At 43.7% G+C, this 25381-nt stretch overlaps 1 protein-coding gene across 3 annotated transcripts in view; it reads right to left on the reverse strand.

Annotated features, from left to right (window-relative positions):
• Positions 1-25381, reverse strand: part of LOC146571707 (uncharacterized) — a 72190-nt gene that overhangs the window by 38012 nt on the left and 8797 nt on the right. Inside the window, exons 1-2 of one of the 3 annotated variants that reach the window (XM_085281028.1) lie at positions 3413-11477; positions 246-3343 (exon numbers count right to left, since the gene is read on the reverse strand). In XM_085281028.1, coding sequence (XP_085137154.1) covers positions 3009-3343; positions 3413-4595 — 1518 coding nt within the window. In that variant the 5' untranslated portion in view covers positions 4596-11477 and the 3' untranslated portion in view covers positions 246-3008. Of the gene's footprint in view, positions 1-245; positions 11478-22483; positions 22724-25381 lie in introns of those variants that run through there. The other 2 variants (XR_014893158.1, XM_085281029.1) reach the window with 2 other exon arrangements.

The following is a 25381-nucleotide window of genomic DNA, read 5'->3' on the forward strand; positions in this document are numbered from 1 at the left end:
GACAGCCAAACCCATCTGTTCTCTGATTGGATTGTTACACATTACATCACCAATCAGATGAAAGGAAGAAAAATAGGGTCAAAATTCGTAGTTGTAACTTGCAGGGGTTTTTTGGCTAAGTCCACACACAAATCTTTTTTACGCACACACAAATCTTTTTTACACATACAAATCTTTTTTACGCAAACACAAATCTTTTTTACGCACACACAAATCTTTTTTACACATACAAATCTTTTTTACGCACACACAAATCTTTTTTACACATACAAATCTTTTTTACGCACACACAAATCTTTTTTACACATACAAATCTTTTTTTACGCACACACAAATCTTTTTTACACATACAAATCTTTTTTACAAGTACAAAATATTTATGACCACATTTTGAGCCCATACAGGTCTCCCTGCAGGTCTTCCCTGCGTCGGGAGCAGCGCTGGGCTGTTTAAATCACGGACAAACAGGATCCCACAGTTGTTTATATTTTTAACCACAGAGAGGCATTTTTGAAAAATGTATTGACAGCAATGTTGAACATTATTACACAGGAAAAAACAACTACATGTAAAATAATGACACCGTGAGCCTCTGCCTTTGTAATGGAGGGACAGTAACTGCGTGTAAACCTGCAGACAGTCAGATTAACAGCATTTCGTCTCTATCATTCTGCGATTCATCTCCTGTAAACAATAATGTGGCCACAGCGTGGCGTGAAAAAGGCACATAGCTTTGACGCTGCGTGACCAACTCTGCATTCCTCGTCCACACGGAAACGCAAAAAAAGGAGTTTTAAAAGTCTGTTTTCGGTGATTCGAAACGCCGTTTACGTGGACGAAACAGCTGCGTGTTCAAAATCACCCGTGTACGCAGCGTAAAAGAGTTAGTGGTTTATTTATTACTACCTGCAGTTTACTTGTATTTGCTTAACTGTTTACTAAATGTTTGAGGTGTAAAATAAACTGCAATGGAGCAAAATATGGGCGTGTGTGGGTGGAGGACGTGTGCGTGCGCGCATTTTTCTTATAAAACAAAGGCAGCAAAAAAAGTTTTAGCATGTCCAGAAGTCCAACTGTTTGTGCGATGGTTAGCATCTTCCTACCGCAGGAGCCTCTGACGGTGCAAAGCGTTTCGTCGACAGTGTTGTGTTTGCTTGGGAGAAAACTTACAAACATGCAGTGCAGCACTTCAGAGTCACACTGTAGAGATGAAAGATTTACGTAAACTTGACAAGCTGAACGCATTCTGTACTGCACAGGAGACACGGCGCGAGATTGATTGACAATGGGCTAGGCCACAAAAGGTGAACCGCGTTATAGCGAGGGACCACTGTATTTTAAAAGTTTATAACATTATTAATTGTTCTGAAACATCCTTCAGAGCGTTTGGCGGCGTGTGAGCACAAACCCGATCAGTGAAATCTGAGCGATGCTGTAGGACGACGGGTGACCCACGCCAGATTTTGGTTTTTCTTGGAAAAGTATCCAGTTTTTTCTTCACATTTGTTTTTACATGTTTCTGAATGTCATGAAATATTAGAGTTTTTTTATTTTTAGATTACCGTATTTTCACGACCATAAGGCGCACTGTGCTAAAAGGCGCAGTCTCAGTTATGTGTGCCATTACTGTATTTAACACACACATAAGGCGCACTGGACCATAGGGCGCATACAAGTACCGTATGCGTATTTAAAAATAAAGCAGGAGCAAAACAAAGTTTGGTACTCACATTTTTATCATCAATCAAACCCATCGAAGTCCTCATCCTCTGTGTCTGAACAGCTGCACTAAATCTCCATCAAACATGCCAGGTTCACTTTCTTCACTGTCAGAGTCACTTTCCGTGCCGTGCGGCTCCTCGGAAATGATGCCGGCTTTTGCGAAAGCTCGAACAACAGTGCCAGCAGACATGTTAGCCCAAGCATCTACAATCCATTGGCAAATTGTGGCGTAACTCGCCCGGCGCTGCCTTCCACTCTTAGTGAAACTGTGGTCTCCACCGGTCATCCATCGCTCCCAGGCCGCTCGCAGCCTTACTTTGAACGGGCGGTTCACACCGATGCCCAGCGGTTGGAGTTCCTTTGTCAGGCCTCCCAGAATGACAGCAAGCTCACAGTTCATTTGTTTCATTAGTTTTTCACATCGGCTGTGAGATGGGCACGCATAGAGTCACAGATCAACAGCGATGGTGATGCGTGGAAAAAACCACCTGGTCTCCTTACATACACCTCCCTCAGCCAGTCTTTCATCGTTTCCTCATCCATCCAGCCCTTTTCATTTGCCTTAATGATGATTCCTGCTGGAAACTTCTCTTTAGGCAAAGTCTTTCGCTTAAAAATCACCATAGGCGGCAGTTTCTGTCCATTAGCATGGCAGCCAAGCACAACAGTAAAAGAAGACTTTTCGTGCCCCGTTGTGCGTATCGCTACCGTGCTGGTCCCCTTCTTCTCCACAGTGTGACTCACCGGGATGTCGAAAGTGAGCGGGACCTCGTCCATGTTAGTGATGTGGCTGGGCTGGATGTGTTTGTCGCCGATGTGTTTGCTGCAGTAGGAGCTGAAGATGGCCAGCTTTTCCTTATAATCCGCTGGAAGTTGCTGCGCTACCGTAGTCCTGGTCCGGATGGAAAAATGGCACCGTTTCATAAAACGAAAGCACCAAGACGGACCTCCTTGGAAATGTTCAATGTTCATCTCTTCAGCTAGTGAAACTGCTTTTAGCCGAATGGTGACCGTCGAAACGCTTCTCCCGCTCGCTCTTTGCTCGATGATCCACCGCTCGAGTCTTTCCTCCAACTCGGGCCACCTCGCCTTATGTCCGCGGAAACTCAGCTGCGTTTTCTTGACCTGCCGGAGCTTGTTTTCCAGCTTCCTCCATTTGCGAACCATCGATTCGTTAATCTTAAATTCTCTCGCGGCTGCTCGATTTCCATGTTCCTCCGCGTAGCTGATGGCCTTCAGTTTAAACTGTGCTTCGTAAGCGTGTCTCTTTGCCATTTTCAGGGTTGTTAAAACAACGATGTCCTGCATAATGCACATACCTGTTCTTTTATACAGGTATGTGCGATTGTCCCGGTATATACGATCAACGCCCACACTTCACCCTTGGCCGGGCCAGCGGGTGCGGAAACCCCTGGCTGAGAAGCAGGAAGGCTCACAGCTGGCTCTGGGTGCTGTGGCTGCAGGTCCGGGAACTGAACAGGATGGTAGACCGGCGACTGGGAAACAGGGGGCGACTGGACTGACTGGACAGGGGACTGAGCTACAGGAGGTGACTGGAGGACAGGAGGGGACTGAGCTACAGGAGGTGACTGGAGGACAGGAGGGGACTGAGCTACAGGAGGTGACTGGAGGACAGGAGGAGACTGGACAGCAGGTGAGGGAACTGACTGGAGGGAAAGCTGAACAGCAGGTGAGGGAACTGACTGGAGGGAAAGCTGAACAGCAGGTGAGGGAACTGACTGGAGTGGAGATGCTAAGGGAGGAACAGAGGCAGGCGTGGCTGCTGGCTGAGCTACAGATTGAGCTAGTGACGGAGATAAAATTACGGCTTGGGCTCGTAAGGCTGGTGCCTGGGCAGGGGACAGTTCAGCTAATCTAACTAGGGATAGTGCGAGGGCGTGAAAGGCTGGGTCAGGAGGTGGATGAAGTGGTGAAGTAGCAGGTGGACCGGTTAGCTCCTCCAAGCCTCCAGGGAGGTCAAGCTGGGTTCTGGTTGCCCTCAACCTGGGCGCTGGGACGGGCACGGAAGGTGGCTGGACACCAGTCACCCCCACCTGAGAAACAGAAGCGGGTGTGGAGGTAGACCGGGTCGCAGCTGCCCTCCTCCTGGGAGCTGGCACTGGTGTGGGCGTAGACTGGGCCCCTGTGCTGGTGGGAAATGGCTGAATACTGGGTGTGGAAATAGTGACGGTGTGTGTGTTACTGGCAGGTTTATTGGAGATTGTTCTGATTTTTCTGCCACCACTATTTACAGTCTTTGGAGGAGCAGAGCAGAACAAATCTTCCCAGTCCACAGAATCCTCCAGGAGGGAAACATCCCATGAATGAGAGATGGGTTTATTGTGCGTTTTAAGTGAATAATCAGATGGTGAGTGCGAAAAACAGTCACTGGAGCTCACCATTGGGAGTGGCTGAAAGTAGTCCGTTCTATGGCGGCGTGTGCGCCGCTTTCTCTGGGAAGCGGAAGCGGCCGGGGAAAACAGCAGAGCCTCTGGCGCGGTAGCCTCCGTTGAGCCGAGGTGGGAGGCGTAGCCGTTGTGCCGCGGCGATGGTGGAGGTCCGGCGGATGAGGCGGCGGGTGTGGGAGCGAGGAGCGGAGTGGCGAGAGAGGGAGTGGCCGAAGCGCGGCGTGGAACGTCCACTCTCCACGGCAAATGCTCCGGTACAGGTGAGGCAGCAGGTGGGGGAACGCGGCGTCTCCGAGGCCCGCCCAGAGCCAAGCGAGTGCCCTCGAAGACGTGCTCTCGCTCCGCGAAGAGCCGCTGTCTCTCCTTGAGCTTTTCCGCCCACAAGGAGAGCGCTACCTCCTGCCGCTCGTAGAGGTCCAAGTCCGCTGGGTTCCAAACGTGTCTTCGTGGCACGGGTCGTGTCATTCTGTCAGCGGTTGGGTGGAGGCGAGGAAGAAGGAACCCAAACGCAGGACTCGCAGGTAGGTGACGATTTATTATAAGGAGTGGATGAACAGAACAAAGGGAGAAAATGGCTGGCTGGACGACTGACTGAAGCACTGACTGACTAACTGAACATACAGACGGAGAGACAACATCACAATAACATCAATGACACGACATTGGACTGGTTGAACTGAGGGACATAAATACACAGGCTGAGTGATGAGAGATTAGAACCTGGTGAGTACACAGCTGAACATAATGAACTAATGATAAACGGGAAGAGGACGGAACATAATGCACATGGACCAAGGCTAACACAATAAAACAGGAAGTGGAACAGGCAGAAGATAAACAGTGAACGTGAACTGAAAATACTGGGTCACCGACCCAGGAACCCTGACATAAGTGCGCCTTATGGTCGTGAAAATACGGTAAAATATTACTTTTTTTTTCAAATATTACATAACTCTCCTAAATTAGTTTACTTTTCAAAAAAAAATGCAGCCACATTTTTTCCTGACGCTGAATGATTTTTGATTGGTGTTTGTTTCCTGAGTGGAAGCAGAGTGGACCTGCAGCCTGCGTTCACAGGACATGCATTCATAATTATCTCTGGGATCATTTGTGATGTGTTTGCTGTGTGAACATCATGTAAGGCTCCAGCAGACTGACAGTGATGCTCCCTGAAGGAGCGCTAAAGGCTAATATCTAACGAATCCATTAAATCCCTAAAAAGACGGTTACAGCTCTCAAAGGCTCGATAAAACACACTTCAGAGGACTCTGAGAGGATGAGGCAGCTTTCATCTCTCAACCTGACATATTTATTTACAGTCTGTGGTGAGCTTGGCAGATTGGAGGGGTCTCCTCTCGGCGTGTTAACGAGCGCCGTTCGTTTATTCTTTCATTTCTTCCCTGAATAAATCCCTTTCATGTTCGCTGTTTCAGTCATTGTGTCGCTCGCAGTCCTCTTCACTTCTCCAGTCGCTCTTTGTGTCATCGGGAGAAAATAAAAGTACAGTTGACTCCCCAGACTCCACCGATAACGCTTGCTGTTAGGATAGAAACCGAGTCGAGGAGTAAAAACCCGTCAAGCCTACATCCATTATGTCAAACCTCTGGAAACGTAGCTACACTGATGTCTGCAGCTGTCGGCGAGTGTAAGGGTTTCGTCTCGACACAAGCGTTCGTAAAGTTTAGTCTTGCAGCACATGTGCAGCATACAGCTGACACTGTTTGATGTTTTCAGGTAAAGACTAAAGGTGTTCCAGACTGACTGTATTCGAATGATTGCGGGAAGAATTGTTGAAGACTGGTATTTAGACTAGTTTTAGACTGGTTTAGACTGGTGTTGGACTAGTTCTAGACTGGTGTTGGACTAGTTCTAGACTGGTATTGGACTAGTTTTAGACTGGTTTAGACTGGTGTTGGACTAGTTCTAGACTGGTGTTGGACTAGTTCTAGACTGGTATTTAGACTGGTGTTGGACAAGTTTTAGACTGGTATTTAGACTGGTATTGGACTAGTTCTAGACTGGTATTGGACTAGTTTTAGACTGGTATTGGACTAGTTCTAGACTGGTATTTAGACTAGTTTTAGACTGGTTTAGACTGGTGTTGGACTAGTTCTAGACTGGTGTTGGACTAGTTCAAGACTGGTATTGGACTAGTTTTAGACTGGTATTGGACTAGTTCTAGACTGGTATTGGACTAGTTTTAGACTGGTTTAGACTGGTGTTGGACTAGTTCTAGACTGGTGTTGGACTAGTTCTAGACTGGTATTGGACTAGTTTTAGACTGGTATTGAACTAGTTCTAGACTGGTATTTAGACTAGTTTTAGACTGGTATTTAGACTAGTTTTAGACTGGTTTAGACTGGTGTTGGACTAGTTCTAGACTGGTGTTGGACTAGTTCAAGACTGGTATTGGACTAGTTTTAGACTGGTATTTAGACTAGTTTTAGACTGGTTTAGACTGGTGTTGGACTAGTTCTAGACTGGTGTTGGACTAGTTCAAGACTGGTATTGGACTAGTTTTAGACTGGTATTGGACTAGTTCTAGACTGGTATTTAGACTAGTTTTAGACTGGTATTGAACTAGTTCTAGACTGGTATTTAGACTAGTTTTAGACTGGTTTAGACTGGTGTTGGACTAGTTCTAGACTGGTGTTGGACTAGTTCAAGACTGGTATTGGACTAGTTTTAGACTGGTATTGGACTAGTTCTAGACTGGTATTGGACTAGTTTTAGACTGGTTTAGACTGGTGTTGGACTAGTTCTAGACTGGTGTTGGACTAGTTCTAGACTGGTATTGGACTAGTTTTAGACTGGTATTGAACTAGTTCTAGACTGGTATTTAGACTAGTTCTAGACTGGTATTTAGACCCACTTTAGACTGGTTTAGACTGGTGTTGGACTAGTTCTAGACTGGTATTTAGACTGGTGTTGGACAAGTTCTAGACTGGTATTTAGACTGGTATTGGACTAGTTCTAGACTGGTATTGGACTAGTTCTAGACTGGTATTGGACTAGTTCTAGACTGGTATTTAGACTAGTTTTAGACTTGTTTAGACTGGTGTTGGACTAGTTCTAGACTGGTGTTGGACAAGTTTTAGACTGGTATTTAGACTGGTGTTGGACTAGTTCTAGACTGGTATTGGACTAGTTCTAGACTGGTATTTAGACCCACTTTAGACTGGTATTGGCCTTTGTTTGGACAGTGTCCAGTTTCAGGACTTCTTGTTCATTGAAGACAGTTCTTCAGACGCCTCTCTGACAGTGAGGGTTAGAATCTGAGATGAACGTCTGCATGTTCTTCTGAGAAAACTGCTCCACATTCACTGAAAACACAGAGGCACAAAGGATTATGGGTAATAATGGAAAAAACAGCCCTCTGAGCTCTGCAGGATGACGTCCTATGATGGACATTCACTGTGTGGAACAGAGTGCTGGTTTGTTGGTAAGGAGGAGCGTGAATCCCTGGAGAGGAGGAGGACGCTCTTCATCTTCCTCATTAGTGGTCCAACTCACACTCACAGAGGAGTCTCAGTAAGCGACTGTGGGACAAGCAGAAGCTGTTTCAGGTATTTTCATGTAGTTTAAAGTCATTATATCTGCAGTCAGTCAAGGTTTGAATTGATCAGGATAAAATAACCGTACATAAAATAATGAAACAGTGTGAACTACTTCCACCCGGCCTCAAACAGTTTTGGTGCATGGGGGTGGGGGGGTGGGGGTGCATCGTGTGCACAGAGCAGCTTCCCTGTGGTATCAGGGTTGGATGTGATGAAGTGAGGTGAGATGACAGATTCTCAAACTACATGTAATTAAAACATGGAAACATCTGTGCAGAATTACATAGTGCCTCTGCAAAGGCTGGAGACACTCGTGCCGTCATCCTGTCAAGACAAAAAAACATTCCCCAGGAATCTGGAGAGTGACCTTTCCCCCCTCCCTCATCATCCTCACCCTCTGCTGCTCCCGTCCTGAAGCCCTCTCCTCCACGAGAAGCAACAAGATAATTAAATCAAGTCATTCGGTGTCGAGGAGACATGAATAAGGGCCCGTTAGCTAGCAGTTAGCATAACAAAAGCCTTCCTCAGCCACTTCCACTGCTCCGTCTATTCAGGCTGTCAAAACACGGCCGCCTGGCTTTTCCTTCTCCTCCTTCTCCTCCTCAGATCCCCTGACAACGACCAAGGAGGGAGGAAAGCCTCCCACTTCTCATCACTATTCAGGAGCGGCCTCTTTGTATGCCAATCGCCCGTCCTAATTGGTGGCGTTTACAAGCCGCTCAATCAAACCACAGAGCAGTGAAGTCCTGCAGAGTGGGCAACGGCTTAAAAAAGGAGAGGAGGAGGAGGAGGTGAAGGCTGAGGAGTCCCAGTCTCAAAGGCCGCTCAGAGAAATGATCTCAGAACTGTTTGAGCATCTAAAGACACAGAGCTTAAAGTCACTGTTACATAAAAAAGGAAAGGAAGAAAGAAAAGGCTGCAGAGATAAAAAAGATAGGAAATATGAATTTATACACGGAAAATAAAAATGACAGACGAACCAGGAAAAGAAGTTTGCTATTGAAACATTATCCATTAAAAAAAAGAAAGAAAAAAGAAAGAAAAACTACAGAGTGGATCAAAATAAAAGTTTTATACTAAATATGTTTTATATAGAAAACAAGCTTTTATCAAGTCTGTCAAAAACCATGAGCTAACCCTCAGAGGGCGCTACGGCTGCATCAGGACGTCCAGCTTGGTTTGAGCTCTTTCTCCTGGCTAATGTTAGCCACCGCTAGTTCCCCCCTCTGTGATAATACAGACCAATAACATAACGTGAATATACTGTTGTTATGTCATCCACCACCGAGTGTTTATTGTAATAAGGTTATTAAAGACCATTTTTTTATCATTAAAGGATAAACGTGAACTCAAACGCACAAATTACTGATAAAAGCTGACTTATCTCAGTCTTTGTGATCCATAATGAGGGTAAAACTGCAATGCAACCAAGTAGTGGGCAGTCAGCTCCTGCAGCCATCAATGATTTATTATGAGGAGGAGGCAGGACGCCGTGGGGGCGGGGCTTCCCCTATAATTATACGGCGAGCCCCGCAGCCATGGCTCGGCGACTCCGTCTGGAAATGAAAAGCGCCTAAACAGTCCAGCGAGACGGATAGAAGCGCATTAACAACTCTGATGAAGTGCCGTCCACTGACGCAGAACTGAGCTTGATTACTTAAAGTGCTCCTGACTCCTTAATCCCACTCTGTGTGAAGCTGCTTAAACTCGAGGTGTTCGTTTCAGGAGGGTCTTCAGCCTAAATCCAGGTGTGCGTGAGGAAGCTGCATCGAATGTTCGAACCGCAGCGCTGCTTCGGTGATGAACATCCTTCCGACGGCTCAGGGACAAACTGGATTATTGAGGTTTTGTTACATGTGACTTGGTGTGGGCGGGGCTTAATTACACCTGGGCTCAATGTGGCTTTACGTGTTTGCAACTTTTCATGTTCATATCTGAGCAGTATCTCCAGCAGTCTACTGACTGATTTGTACGTGACGACTAAAATCAGTCTGTCGAGTTCACTGACTCCACATCTGTGGTTTCCCGTCTATCCTGTCATTGTTTTACGCATCTTATTCAGGTAATCAGCTTTGTGCGTTACAGAGGAGCTCCGGTTCGTCCTTTTTTCCGTGTCAGAGCTTCTCCTCTGTGACGGGTTTGGCTCGTGTTAACCGTCAGGTTCGTCTTCATCTTTAACTGCAGGTATTCACATCAGAGAGCGTGGGGAGAGCAGCGCTGTCTCCATCACCGTTTGTCTTAGTGTTGATCACAGACTCCCCTCAGACTCATCGCAACAACAAAAAGACATCATAAGGCTTTGTGTGCATGCGAGGGGAAAACTGAGTTTTAACCTTAGTGCAGTGCATGCTGGGAAGCTGGAGATCTAAAGACCCGTGAGGGTTATGTTGCTGTGATACATTTATATTATGATTGTTGTTGCAATAAATTTATTGTACAATTTTTATTGCTTTCAATTTACTTTTTAAACTTTCATTTAATATTAATCTGGTTATTCTGTACGTGTTCAGAGAAACTAGGAGCACTTGGCTCCTCTACAATGTCAGGTTTTCTATTCTTCACCAAAACAGAGTTTGATAAGAAAATGTATTCTTCTGTTTAATGAGCATAACATTAAACAAAGTGTTTCTCTTTTTAAGAATAAAATAAGTCTATATTATAAAATGATATTCTATTGTAATTCTATAAGATGCCAGAAATTGTTTAGCTGTTATTTTTTAATTAGGAACCGGAGGAAACCTGTTTGGCACCTGTGTAGAATCAATCACATATATGGTATGAATATAAAACATATATACAGGGAGTGCAGAATTATTAGGCAAATGAGTATTTTGTCCACATCATCCTCTTCATGCATGTTGTCTGACTCCAAGCTGTATAGGCTCGAAAGCCTACTACCAATTAAGCATATTAGGTGATGTGCATCTCTGTAATGAGAAGGGGTGTGGTCTAATGACATCAACACCCTATATCAGGTGTGCATAATTATTAGGCAACGTCCTTTCCTTTGGCAAAATGGGTCAGAAGAAGGACTTGACAGGCTCAGAAAAGTCAAAAATAGTGAGATATCTTGCAGAGGGATGCAGCAGTCTCAAAATTGCAAAGCTTCTGAAGCGTGATCATCGAACAATCAAGCGTTTCATTCAAAATAGTCAACAGGGTCGCAAGAAGCGTGTGGAAAAACCAAGGCGCCAAATAACTGCCCATGAACTGAGAAAAGTCAAGCGTGCAGCTGCCAAGATGCCACTTGCCACCAGTTTGGCCATATTTCAGAGCTGCAACATCACTGGAGTGCCCAAAAGCACAAGGTGTGCAATACTCAGAGACATGGCCAAGGTAAGAAAGGCTGAAAGACGACCACCACTGAACAAGACACACAAGCTGAAACGTCAAGACTGGGCCAAGAAATATCTCAAGACTGGTTTTTCTAAGGTTTTATGGACTGATGAAATGAGAGTGAGTCTTGATGGGCCAGATGGATGGGCCCCTGGCTGGATTGGTAAAGGGCAGAGAGCTCCAGTCCCACTCAGACGCCAGCAAGGTGGAGGTGGAGTACTGGTTTGGGCTGGTATCATCAAAGATGAGCTTGTGGGGCCTTTTCGGGTTGAGGATGGAGTCAAGCTCAACTCCCAGTCCTACTGCCAGTTTCTGGAAGACACCTTCTTCAAGCAGTGGTACAGGAAGAAGTCTGCATCCTTCAAGAAAAACATGATTTTCATGCAGGACAATGCTCCATCACACGCGTCCAAGTACTCCACAGCGTGGCTGGCAAGAAAGGGTATAAAAGAAGAAAAACTAATGACATGGCCTCCTTGTTCACCTGATCTGAACCCCATTGAGAACCTGTGGTCCATCATCAAATGTGAGATTTACAAGGAGGGAAAACAGTACACCTCTCTGAACAGTGTCTGGGAGGCTGTGGTTGCTGCTGCACGCAATGTTGATGGTGAACAGATCAAAACACTGACAGGATCCATGGATGGCAGGCTTTTGAGTGTCCTTGCAAAGAAAGGTGGCTATATTGGTCGCTGATTTGTTTTTGTTTTGTTTTTGAATGTCAGAAATGTATATTTGTGAATGTGGAGATGTTATATTGGTTTCACTGGTAAAAATAAATAATTGAAATGGGTATATATTTGTTTTTTGTTAAGTTGCCTAATAATTATGCACAGTAATAGTCACCTGCACACACAGATATCCCCCTAAAATAGCTCAAACTAAAAACAAACTAAAAACTACTTCCAAAAACATTCAGCTTTGATATTAATGAGTTTTTTGGGTTCATTGAGAACATGGTTGTTGTTCAATAATAAAATTATTCCTCAAAAATACAACTTGCCTAATAATTCTGCACTCCCTGTATATATATATATATATACAGTACATATACACAGTCGGGGGTAAGTACCAATAAACTGAACTCAGTTCTGCTCAGAGTATATGTTACAGTTACATGCACAGTTAGAAAATATGAAACAAGCCAACATTTTGTCACTATATAATGAACTATGTAACAAACATTCCTAGTCTGTCCCATTTCACCTCCGTGCAGTTACCTCCATGAACAGTTGTAGTCCTTTCACTGAGTGCACTGCTGCCAGCTCCTACATAACTCCCAGTGTCCCACTACAAAAATGAGTAACTGGGCTGTGTGGTGGTCATCACGGCTCAAACTCCAGAGCACAAAGTCAATAAACTGTCCACTTAGTTTTTCAGCTGAAGAACCAGATTTCCTGTAGTAGCCTCAGTCCGTCCTGTTCTCCTGAATCATGCTTCTTTTTCTCTCAGCATCTTCGAGTGGCAGAGTCCACCAGACACTCTGTTGCACTTTGCTAAACTTCCTGTTTACTCGTGTAATGGTGATTTTCAGGGACGATTGAAGGCTGGGTGGCACCTGTGGGCCGTACCCAGGTCTGGTATAAACCCTGGATCCAGCTTCTGGCCACTGCAGAAGTGCCTTGAACCTGTATTTTTTGTAATAACCACCAGGGGGGCGAGAATTAGATTTTGGTCATGTTATGTGTTTCAGAAAGAAGCATTATTTGTGGGGTCATAGTCACAACCAATGACTGTAGAAAACATTGGCTGTCTCCCAATCCAGGCTCTGCAGCCTTAAAGGCCGCATTTTAAGGCCGATTACGTCACAGCGACGCGACGAGGGCTGTCCCAATTCAAAGGCTGCTCGAAATGCAGCCCTCAAATGCGTCCTTCATTTCCCTGAATTTTAAGGACGTGGCGGTGTAGACTTCGTGGCCCAACATATCCCAGAATGCATAGCGTGGCGGTGGGTGTGGATAATTTTGCCGAAAAAAACGGTGGATGAGGGGCGGCCGAAGAGTGAACTTTAAGTAAGTACTGAATATGATGTCACTTATTTATGTGCAAATGTTTAATAACGAAGAACATGAAAACATTACTGTTGGCCACATGTCAGCAAAGTTATGTGACATTAGTGACGTTTGCACTAACTTGGTTTTAAAGCCTTTACTTTAAAATATACGCCGTCCAATAGCTGAGCTTAATCTCACAGAGAATGATCAAAGCTCATGTAGCAACAAACAAATGAACAAAAGATTTTCTCCTTCATCTCTGTCAAACACAGCTGTATGACACGTTTCCAGCTGTTAGTATCATGGTTGCTAGGCAACCTGGGCAGCGCGACGGAGGCTAGACCGCCCATTTCACAAGCCTCGCACTTCCGGCCTTCACGGTCTTTGAGTGGGTTAGGGTACTTTTTTTTTTTTTTTTTTAAAGAACTTTATTTAGAAACAACAGTAACATTCAAGGCTCCATCATTAATCCGAATATGTAATATCCTCGGTTGAGCATTATAGCAAGAAAGGAAAAAAAAAAAAAAAAGAAGAAACAAACAAAAACAATAAAAACAATAAACACAAAGCCAAAAGAGTAGAACTTTCACGTCTGATTTTCGCGCATTGCATGCCGGGAACTCGTTGCAAAAAAATCCAAGTACCTGCATCAAATGCAAGCATTTGCAGCACCGCAAAACGTTCATTCTCCGGTTCCAATACCTTCTTGCTTTTTCTTTGTCCCCTAAAAAAGGTATGTACAAAACGAAGGAGAACAATGCCGGTCCGTACAAAGACAAACTCGACGAAAAGACAAAGAAAAGATACGTGGAAAAAATCAAAGGAGTGAAAGGGTCAGACCCTTACGAGCGCACAGAGGGACAAAAGATGTTAGCGTGCTGCCCAACTTTCACCACGCTCATATTTATAATTATACGGTTCTTGGAGTGAGTGCATACACTCATGAAGTTTAGTAACTTCAGGTCACTGCAACAAGCACAGGTACAGTTTACCGACGGATGGGTGCAGGACCTTGAAATGCACCGTGTAGAAAGTAAAGACCATCGTACGTATCATAAGTTTACCAGTCTCACAAATCGTCGTCATAAATACACATTCCTTAACCGTTTATTAATAGGACCTTTGAGCTCAACGGTAATTAATTAGTAGTGGAAATAATTTCTGGTACAGAAATGTAGCAGTGACAATAATACTGTATGCTGTAATCGTACTGGGCAATTAGTGATACAAAAAACCTGTTTTATCCTGTGAATAAAAGTATATGTTTTTGTCAATGTACCATAATAACAGAAGCGAAACACAATATTGTGTCAGGACAATTCACTATTTATGCACAATAAACAAAGGAGCATAGCACGACAATTTCTGTTCAGCGCCAGACTTGCTTGTAACCTATATCACCAATTATGTTAAGAAAAATGACGCATTAACTACAACAGCAGACTGACCTTTGTGTAAATGCTTGGAGCAGACTAACCTGTGAGCTGGAGGGTTCTGGGACGTTATATTTGGTCTTTGAATGGCTGCGATCCAGTCGCCTCTTTGTTACTTCGGAAACACGGCTCGAACAATTTCTCTTCAACGACGTAATCCGATAACAACCGATCTCTTTACCCGTCGGCTTCCCGTGGCTGTCATGCGACCGGCTATTGCAGTTAATAATACAACAGCTTCTTGCCATTTTTGTGTTTCTTTTTATCGCTGTGTAACTGATTTTAATTGAAAGCCTGCGTGAGCTAGTACCTCTTGCCACGAGTTCCCAGAATTCTTTGCGGTTTTACCCCTGAATGACATCACATTTTCAATCTCTATTAGAGTAACAGGTGTGTAGCAAGAATTCCTATAGCACAAACTGGGAAATTTTTAAATTTGAGACAAGTAAAATGTTGAGACAGTATGGGGCAAAAATAGCTAAGTCAAGGGCAGCAGAAGAAGAAAATCTAATTGTTCAAATTTCCGCAATATATCAACTCCCACCAGACGAGGTCTCGGAGGAGGATAGATTACATCTTAGGTCCTTTCAATCTAAACTGGATGAGATTTACCGCCAGAAAGCTGAAGGAGCTTTCGTTCGTTCAAGAAAAAGGTGGATAGAGGAGGGAGAGCAGAATTCTGCTTATTTTTTCCGCTTAGAAAAACATAGATCTAAAACCAATACTATTCATAAATTGAATATAAATGGTACGGTCAGTGATGATGCAAAAATTATCTCTCAATTTTGTTGTAATTTCTACTCAAAGTTGTATGAATCCAATTATAACGCAAAGGTCGCTACCCAATTTATTGACTCTGTAAACAATGTTGAAATGATTAAAAGTGCTGATAGGCTTTTTTGTGACAGTCCAATTCCTGAAAAAGAGATATTGACATCTATTGAATTTCTTAAAAACAACAAATCTCCGGGCACAGATGGGGTGGTGGCTGAATTCTATAAATCATTTTCTTGTCAGCTTGCACCCTTTTTGTTGCAGGTTTATAGTGAAAGTATTGAAAGGGGCACTCTTCCTCCCAGCCTTACTCAGGGACTTATTACTTTAATTCCCAAACCTAAGAAGGACCTACTTTTTATAGACAACTGGAGACCAACAAGCCTCCTAAATAATGATTATAAAATATTAGCTCTATTGCTAGCTAGAAGAATTAAATGTATTTTGGATGATATTGTAGACGAGACACAGTCTGGTTTTATGACAAACAGGCACATCTCCAATAGTATTAGACTCGTCTTGGATATTCTGGACTACTCAGCATTAATATCTGATGACTCATTTATCCTTCTCCTGGACTTCTATAAAGCCTTTGACTCAATTGAGCATGAATTTATATTTCTTACACTTCAGAAATTTGGTTTTGATGATATCTTCTGCAGAGCTATCAAAACTCTGTATTCCAATGCTAATAGTTCTATTAGAATGAAAAATGGCACCACTTCTCGTTTTAGTCTTAATCGAGGTGTACGCCAAGGTTGCCCGATTAGCCCTTATCTTTTTTTACTTTGCACCCAAATTCTTGCCTCTCATATTTCGAATAGCCCTGTGAAGGGTATAAACATAGCAGACAGAGAGATTGTCATCAGTCAATTGGCAGATGATACCACAATTTTTCTTAAAAATGCCAGCCAAGTGCCAATTGCTTTACGTGTAATAGAGGATTTCTCAAAAGGGTCTGGATTGGTCCTAAACTTAAATAAATGTCAGTTATTACCTGTCAAAGAGTGTAATGTTCAGAGTATTTGTAATATAACAGTTAAAAATGAAGCAACATATTTAGGTCTGATTATCTGCAAAGATACAAAAGACAGAATTTTACTAAATTTTCCCCCAATTATTAAAAAATCTCAAGCCAAATTAAATCAATGGTTGCAGAGAGATTTAAGCTTAAGAGGAAGGGTATTGCTCTCAAAAGCAGAAGGTCTGTGTCGACTGACTTATGCAGCAATTTCTCTGCATGTGGACGGCAAAACTTGTAAGGATATCGACCGAATGCTCTTCAACTTGCTCTGGAAAAACCGGACACATTACATCAGAAAAAGTGTATTGATGAATGACTATGAACACGGTGGTCTCAATGTTTTGGATTTTACTACTCTAAACAATACATTTAAGATTAATTGGGCTAAACATTTTCTTAAAAATCCGGTATCCATTTGGAATTTTATTCCTCACTACATTTTCTCTAAGTTTGGGGGTCTAAGTTTTATCTTAGGTTGTGATTATAATATAGATAAGCTTCCAGAAAACCTTTCGATGTTTCACAAACAAGTTCTATTAGCTTGGTCCCTTATATATAAACACAACTTTACACCCCATACGTGTCCAATTTGGAATAATAGGAACGTAGTGTATGAAAATAAATCATTATTTTTTTCTAGGTGGGTTGAGAAACGGATTGTTTTAGTGAATCAGCTGTTTAATCCTAATGGGCAGCTCATGTCCTACTCAGAATTCTTAAACACCTATAAATTTCCAGCCACACCCAAAGAATATGCCATATTATTTGATGCAATACCTACGGGTATTATAATGCTTTTTAAAGGTATTCAACCTTGCATATCATTGTTTCTCTCCCCAACCCTTTAGATTCACACATAGGAAGAATCTGTCTAACAAACCACAGTAAAAGTAATAAGAATATTCGTGCTTTGTTCAGGACAGAATCTCTAACTATTCCACATGTGGTCTCTTATTGGAATTTCTTTGTCAGTGACATTAACTGGAAAAGAGTATGGACAATTCCTAACAAGTATCTGGTAACGAATAAAGTGAAGGAAGTCTCATTTAAAATATTGCATAAATTTTATCCTGCTAATCATTACATGACGAAGTTCAAAAGGGACATAAATGTGAGCTGTGGATTTTGTGGAAGCCATCCTGAGACTGCAGCACCTCTTCTGGATCTGTTCATACGCTAGAACATTTTGGAAAGACTTCAGTAGATTCATTGCTGGACATCTCTACAAAGACTTTACTGTGAAATGGGAAAATGTTGTATTTTGTTTCTTTCGAAGGCAAAAAAAAGAAGATGTTTACTTTATAATAAACTTATTAGTTATCTTAGCTAAATTTTATTTTCACAAATGCAAATACAGTAACAAAAAACCTAATTTTAAACATTACTATAATGATGTTTTATGTTACATAAAATTGATTAGTGGATCACTTAACAAAAAGGCTGTGAAAACTATTACTATTTGTAGTAATTACAAATTATTTGAATGTTTGTAATTCTTTGTATTACACCCCCTGGCATATGTTAATTTTGTTCTGATTGTATACATGTTCTGTATACTGTTTCTTAATTAAGTTTAATATTTTGAAAAAAACAAAAAAAACCCAAAAAAACAGGTGTGTAGCATTGCTAGCTAGCTAGCAACAAGCCTCCAACACAGTGCGTATGCTAGCGGCTAATCTAGCAAACGAATTAACAACAGAGCGATTTTAGAACTATAAGATGATAAGCTGTGTGTCTTTTTTATAACAGTGACATGGTTGTTTTTACCTTAATTAAACGAGTCGTCAGTCGCGGTAAACCAGCAAAAAACTGGAGCAGCCGGGCTACGTAAAAAGTGTAGGGGGGCGTGTTTACGGTCACGTCCAGCGGGTGTGTGGGCGGGAGCGTTACACAGTTGCTCCACCTAAAGTCATTACTGCGCAGACTCTGGCTCCAAAAATGCAAGATGGCAGCCTCCACAAGCGGGGTATTTTGGCTTCATTTTTGCACAATAGGAGGAGGCGGGGTGGCATCGTCCATGTTTTCTACAGTCATTGGTCACAACCAGGAGGTACCACCTGGTTTCAAAACACCAAGGTGGCAGCGCTGAAAACACTCATCTGGAGGCGTAAAAGTGGGCGGTCTCGCTGCAGCTACGTCCGTCTTCTTCAATCCGGTTGTTCAGTCTGACGTCACTAGCCGTGTCTGGGTCTAAACTCCGCTGCAGGTCCATATATCCAACGATCACTATGGCATTACTGAGAGTTGGAAAAACAGTCTAAAGTCTTTCATCTTTAATAAAATGATCAGCGTTCTGCTCTACCAGGCGTAACAATTGAGTTTAACATCCAGGCATCCATGAAAACGGAATTTATGACATTTAACGGAGTTAGAAGTTAGCAGGGAGTTAGCTCGCTAGCTTCTATCTAAATACAATATAGCATGTCCTGACTGCGGGGTTTTGGAAACAAATTCAAATGTACAGCTCTGCTATCACTTCCAACATAAATGAAGACAGAAAACGAAACAGCAGTGCCGTTTGTAGGGTTACTGAAGTTGGGCTAGCTGCTATATAATGATGTGCTACGTGACCGCTAGCGACACAGCTATGCTAGCATAATATGAACAAGCTAACTTTTTTTCCACTCGATAAAAGTTAACGTGAGTGTTTTCGGTGGTCAGGAACAAATGTAATCGCATGGCAGGATGCTGTAAAAGGACCAAACTTCAGCCAGGAGAACAACTGAGATAATCCATCCACAATACGAGGTTAGTCATTCATAAACTGCTGCATGGGCTGGGCTGTAGTTACATCCCAAGGTTTTAAAAACTGAGCTTAAATAAATGATTAGCGGTAATAAAAGCCGAGGGAGGTCAACAGGGATCACTGACTGTTTTAGGAGCTTTTTGAGATCAAATATAAGAAAATACAAAACATTAAACATGTTAACAACACAAAAGCCATATTAAACGCAGACTACTTTAGACCCGGAAGTAGGATTCGTCGCGTCATCACTGAACAACCGGATAGGGTCTGTCCCAAAAGGCCTTCCTGTTCTTTTCACAATAAAGTCCTTGACATACTAGTTTTTCCTTATTAAAGAATGCCTAACATATGGCACCAGCTTAATAGAAAATGTAATTCCACTTGTCAAAACATGCATTTGTTGCATAAAGTAATGGCAAAAAAAACAAAATTTTTATTCATGGTTTAACAGCATATAGTGTGAATTTCAGTTCTTCCTTTAGAAATGTCTGCATACAAGAAGAAAGCGTATCCAAAGCACAGAGAGGCAGAAAAGAGCCAGCTTTTATTTTTACACAGCTCTGATGTCGATGTGAGCGGAACGCACACACTTCACGTAACGTTCACTCATTTAATCCCCGATCCAAACTCGGTCTCACGGACGTATCGGGCCTGGAGCACAAGCTAAAGAACAGCGAACAGTATGTTTATGGAAACTTTCTGTGGGTGGGAGGGTTCTCCTGGAGCTCCTTCAGGGCCCGTTCCTGCTCCAAAGCGCCGCTGTGGGCTCGGATGATGCTGTTTGTGGGTCTCCTGTAATTTGGCGCTAACCTGTGAGCGCGCTGAGCTCTGCTTCCTGTGATGAAATATCTTGCACACATTAACATATTAATTGAGAATTTCCAGCCGCCGTGTTGTTCCGATGGATGGATTCAAAGCAGGCTCCGAGTCAGAGGAGGAATTTAATGAGAGCGATAACGACTGCGGCGTTTTGGAGAAAAAGCTCTCATCTCACCCCGGGAACCCCCACCTTATGTAATCTGCCCTCTCATTCAGCGCTGCCGCAGTGTGATTGTTCGAGAAATGAAAAAGCCATTTTGGAGCGGGCGGCGCCGTCTGTTGTGTCGCGTGGCCCTCGTTGTCAGAGCCTCGCAGGGGTCATCGGAGGTCAAGAGAATTATGATTACGCCGTAGCTTCATTCGGCGGGGGGGATGTGGAGCCTGCCGCCAGCGTGATGATACCTCTGCAGAGGGCGGGAGTCCGTTCAGTCCACTAGGTTCATCACGACAAGATGGGGTCAGCTTTTCCTCGCCGGCGTCCGAATGTAAGAGCGAGAGGCTGAACGAGAGGGCGCAAACACGTGTGATTACTCAGATCTAAAAGGTGGGACGGCAAAGGTGAAACAGATTTGATCGCATTAAAAATCCTGAATGAAAACGTAGACAGAGCCTCGCTCAGGCTGAGCTCACCTGACTTCACCTGAGCACTTCCTGTTTCTCCTCATTCAACCTCATCCTTTAGTTTAAGGTCAACGAACTTCACAACACTCATTAATAAATGATAAACCCAATTAAGGGTAATTAAACACAATAGTTTCTATCAGTGCGTTACACTTTATTACCACCGTGATAAACGTGGAGGGGAGAAGTGGGCGGGTCTTCCTGTTTCACTCACGGTTTAGTTTTGGTTCTGTTGACATCACAGTCTGGGTACAATGTGACGAGAACCTCAGCCACACACCAGACTCCATTCAAAAATTCAAACATTTACTGCAGTGTTGTCTGACTCTTACTGAAGGTTTGTTCTGAACAAACAGTGACCATGTGATGTCACCTAGGGCGTACCTGCACTCTGAACCGCTGACATCACTTTAGCTGCAGCTCCATCGTTACAGGAAGAAGCTGCACTTTGGCCCAAACGTGTTAACATGCAGACCCTCCCCTCTGTCCTCATCGTGGAACAAACTGCACTGTAAGAAGCTAGCTCTCTGGTTGTGGACACTATGGGCTGGATTTGCAGGCATCCTGGATATGCATATGGATGTTATACCTGATGTGTACCTGCCCACAGAGCTCAGCGTTTCTGTGCTCAGTCCATGATGGACAAACAAATAAGTTAATCATGGAAGCGTGATTCTTCTTTATGCCACAGAAATCACCTCGGTCCGAAGCAACACACGTTGCTGTGAACTATTTACAGCAAATATTTCCTATTTCTTTGTGCTTTTATTTTGGCGTTCCGTGATCGGAGCGAGGAGTGATGTCACATAATGTGAGTTTCTGTGTGCACAGACCCAGATTTGTGTAACAGTTCATTATTGTCAGACTCACACCAGCAGAGCTGGTACAGGCAGAGGCGGGACCAAGTCATTGTTTTGCAAGTCTCAAGTAAGTCTCAAGTCTTTATCCTCAAGTCACAAGTCAAGTCTCAAGTCAAGTCTCAAGTAATGTCAGGCAAGTCAGAGTCGAGTCTCAAGTCACTGGTGTAAAAGTCCGAGTAAAGTCACAAGTCTGAAATTTTGAATTTCAAGTCCTTTCGAGTCTTTAAAAAAAAAAAAACGAAAAAATAATGTTGCAGTTATGCTAAATGTAAATATTAGACCATGTAATTTTAAATCTGTGTTTTTCTCAACACATGACAAAATAGTGAACGTAGAAAATATACACAAATTGTGAAATTGCACCTCTTTAAAAATGCAGCTCAATTAAACTTAGCTCCAAGAATAATTTTCACCGACAGTTCTGAGATAAGCTGCATTTTATTCTTGGATGCGGTTGTAGGACCGGCTTTAAAATCGCATGACAAAAATATCATACACATTAAAAAAAACTGCATCACCAACGGAGCCTGGACAAGATTTGCTAGTTAGATGAAGTCATGAAGCCCCGCCTACCGTTCTTTATACAACTTCAACCGTCGGAGAAAGTTGGAAGTTGTTCCATCTCTGTCTGTGATTCTCTACTTGCATGTTTTGCATATTGCATTTCGGGTTTTTGTTGACTACTTCATAGTTTATGTACCTGAAAAAAAATATCTCCTTGCAGCATTTGAGCGTTTTTTTTTTTCTTTTTAAAAACAAGAAAATCTGGTTAATTTGATTGGCTGTGCTACAGCTCACGCACACATACGTACGGAGTGTGGTTTGAATAAATGAATGAATTGAATTAATGGTGCACACTTTCTATATAATATAATATAGTATGCGTGTTAAATTTTATATTTGGGGTGAAACATCAAGTCTTTTCAAGTAAACCGGTTCAAGTCCAATTCAAGTCCCAAGTCATTGGTGTAAAAATCCAAGTCAAGTCACAAGTCTTGGAACATTTTTTCAAGTCAAGTCTAAAGTCATAAAATTAATGACTCGAGTCTGACTCGAGTCCAAGTCATGTGACTCGAGTCCACACCTCTGGCTGGTGTAAACCAATCCCAACAGCTGCTCGGCATTTCCGATTTCCTGCTTCGGAAACAAAAGTCTGCGTGAACGCCCCGGCTCTTCGTCTTTCACTCACCTTCCCAAACACGTTGGACTCGCTGGCCAAAGATACCGAGTCGCTCCTCAGAGACAGCAGGTCGCAGCAGGTCACGTCTCCTCCGTCGCCGCTGGAGGTCGGCCTGCTCGCGCTCACCGCCGCGAAGGTCGGCGGGTCTGAGGGTCCGCCCACTTTCTGCAGCGATGCTTCTTCGACCGCAGTCCCAGGTTTAAAACATCCGTCAGGCCGGCGGCCTCGAGCCGCCATCTCTGTGTTTCTCTGTGGACCAACAAGCACTCGTTGGATCAGCTGGATCATTAGATGAGAGCACGTTTACTGATAAACAAAATGTCTGAACACCACGCTGGCCGAGGCGCCCATCGCTACTATGTCTACACGATTCTCCAGCCTGGCGTGTTACAGTCACGCAGGGGCTCGTTTCAGACGTTATGTACCAGGCAAAGACTGAGCAGCATCAAAGCTTCAAAGGCAGAAGTTATAAACTTTTCTCACCAGTGAGGAAGAAATCTCAGAGCTTCCACGCGACAATCAGATTGTTGTTCGTTTTACGTGGTCGTATGTTTGTGTGGACATGTGATCAGGTTCGTCATGTGCTGTGGAAAGAGGCTGATGACACTTTTACCCCACAGCACACAGAGTACACGTAAAAGTACTGCAGTCTCTGGAACAAAGTGTACTTTAATAATCAGAGAAAAAGTACTCAGAGTACATTTAAAATGTCCATCTGAAGTATTAAACAGGACTTTCTCACTAAACAGCGCTAGTGATGAAGTTGGCCAATCATCAGAAAGATGTCTTAAAAGGGGAGGAGCTTGTGTGAGTCACAGAATGAGTTGAGTATAAAACAAATAAGGATTATTTTAAGCTGCGAGTCATGCAAAGCTGCTGTAACTTAGTGACACAATATCCTGCTCCGTTGCAGGACGACCTCAGTGTCCTCAGACGAGTCAGCGTGGCGAGGATGGGCTCTGTTTTTAACTTTATTGGCTTTGATTTGATCGGAGTTTCTCAGCTTGTGGGGCCAGGACTCCCAGACTAAACATGTCCAACCAGACAGGAAGGGCCTACGCTTTCAAAATAAGAGCGCGGGATAGTCAAACAGCAGCCTGAGAGTGGGTGAGCTGCTTCAGTGAACTCTGCACACATCTTCTCATGGCTTTCCTGCCTTCAGTGGCGAAGCTCAAGAAGCTGGGCCCGTTTTAAATTTTAAGGTAGAAATGGACACGCTGCAGGTTCGGGCACACCTGAGATGCATCGGCTCAACTCTCGCTGCATATTAACTGTCAGCGGCGGCCTGCGGGGCGTCTTTCACCACGTGCTCGCTCTGCGGTTTGGCTGTAATTCCATTTGTTGCGTCGTCCTCGGTCGGAGCTTCCCCTTCGGGAAAGATCGGATCTGATTTAAAGGTAAATCGGCGACCTCGCCAGTAATCTGCGTTTCTTTATTTGTCTGCAGACGCGGTGAAGGCGAACGCTCGCAGAGGATGGAGGGTTAACCCCCCCCCCGTTCCAGGCGCCGCGTGGAGCGAATCCCCTGGTGAACGCTCAGGCCTGTAAATTGTTTATCAGACACTAATGCAGGAGCCTAATCCTATTTGCATTCATATTAGTTCCCCGTATCTGAGGGAATGACTTATTTCAATCCTTCGGAGGGTAAATAACTTTATGCATGATATCAGTATCGTCATAATTCACATCAGTAAAGTCAATTTGCTTTAAGTGGTCCTCCGCTGTGAGCTGCAGAGCTTCAGAGGAAACTTATTTGGAGGCGCTTTGGATCAGTGAGCGCGCTCACACGAGGGTGGGTAATGCAAACCTCTCAGAGGAGTGCCCACCCTCCCTCTGCAGGTTCAAGTATCTCCTGCTTCCATTTCCTGTTTCCTGTGGCCAGCAGACTTTTCTTAGACGCATTTTCACAGCAAGTTTTTACATCCTTTCTTGATTTGTGACACCATCAAGAGTCTGTACAGAGATGTACCCAAAAACATGAAAAAGAAAAAAAAAGATGAAAAAGGTAATGAGCAGGAAAACAGGACACAGGTGGAGACGATGTGGGCGGGGCAGAAAAATCACAAAAACCGGAAGTAAGACACGACACGGTGAGAAACTAGCCTAAAACAGGAAATGACGCTAACGCTGTGTCCACGATGGCAGCGATTTGTTTGTTACTTAGAAGCTGAGAGCTGGTTGGACGTTCCAGGCTCCGGTTGCCTAGGTGACCGTCTAATATATTTATTACCAGGTTATTATTATTATTATCAGTCAAAGGTACTCTTCACTCGCATTGGTAGTTGCTTCAGTCACCTGGAAGCAGCTAGCACTAGCATGTTCTTCACTTCCTGTGGTCTCTGGTTGCACGTGTATACAGAGCCACTGACAACCGCCTGGCGACCTCTGGTTGCTAAGGAAAACAAATCCCCAGCTGGATGGTGAGCGGTTGCTGGAAGTTGCTGAGTAAAATGAAGAAAACCTTGTGAAATTTGTATGGAAGACGTCGACTGGTCTGCACACGCTCGTCAGCTGCGCTCTGAGCGTGTGCGGCCTGTCTTTGCACGCTGCCGCATTTATTTACTGATGATGTGACTGACTTGATGCGTGAGATGGGACGAGATGTGACGGCCTGCAGACATTCAGATGCTTCTCGGTGTCTTGTGTCAGGAGGGGCAACGAGCTTCACTGATAAAATACTGATTATTGTTTGCATGTGGAAAACGACACGAGTGGAGTCGCTGACAACGGTGGCGAGGAACAGGAAGAAGAGAAGTCTGTCACGATCTGAAAAGCAGGACGTTTGAGATAAAAGACAGCGCAATGAAAATACGAACATTTAAAATAGTTCACGGTGAACAAAAACATTACTGAAAACACGCCTAAAATCCACAGCGGGACGAGCGGCTACGCGGCGCATAATTACCGC

This window comes from Mchenga conophoros, linkage group LG7, assembly GCF_057382185.1.
Source record: "Mchenga conophoros isolate Kocher_MC1m ecotype Shallow Benthic linkage group LG7, M_conophoros_male_GT1.1, whole genome shotgun sequence".
Lineage (NCBI taxonomy): Eukaryota > Metazoa > Chordata > Actinopteri > Cichliformes > Cichlidae > Mchenga > Mchenga conophoros.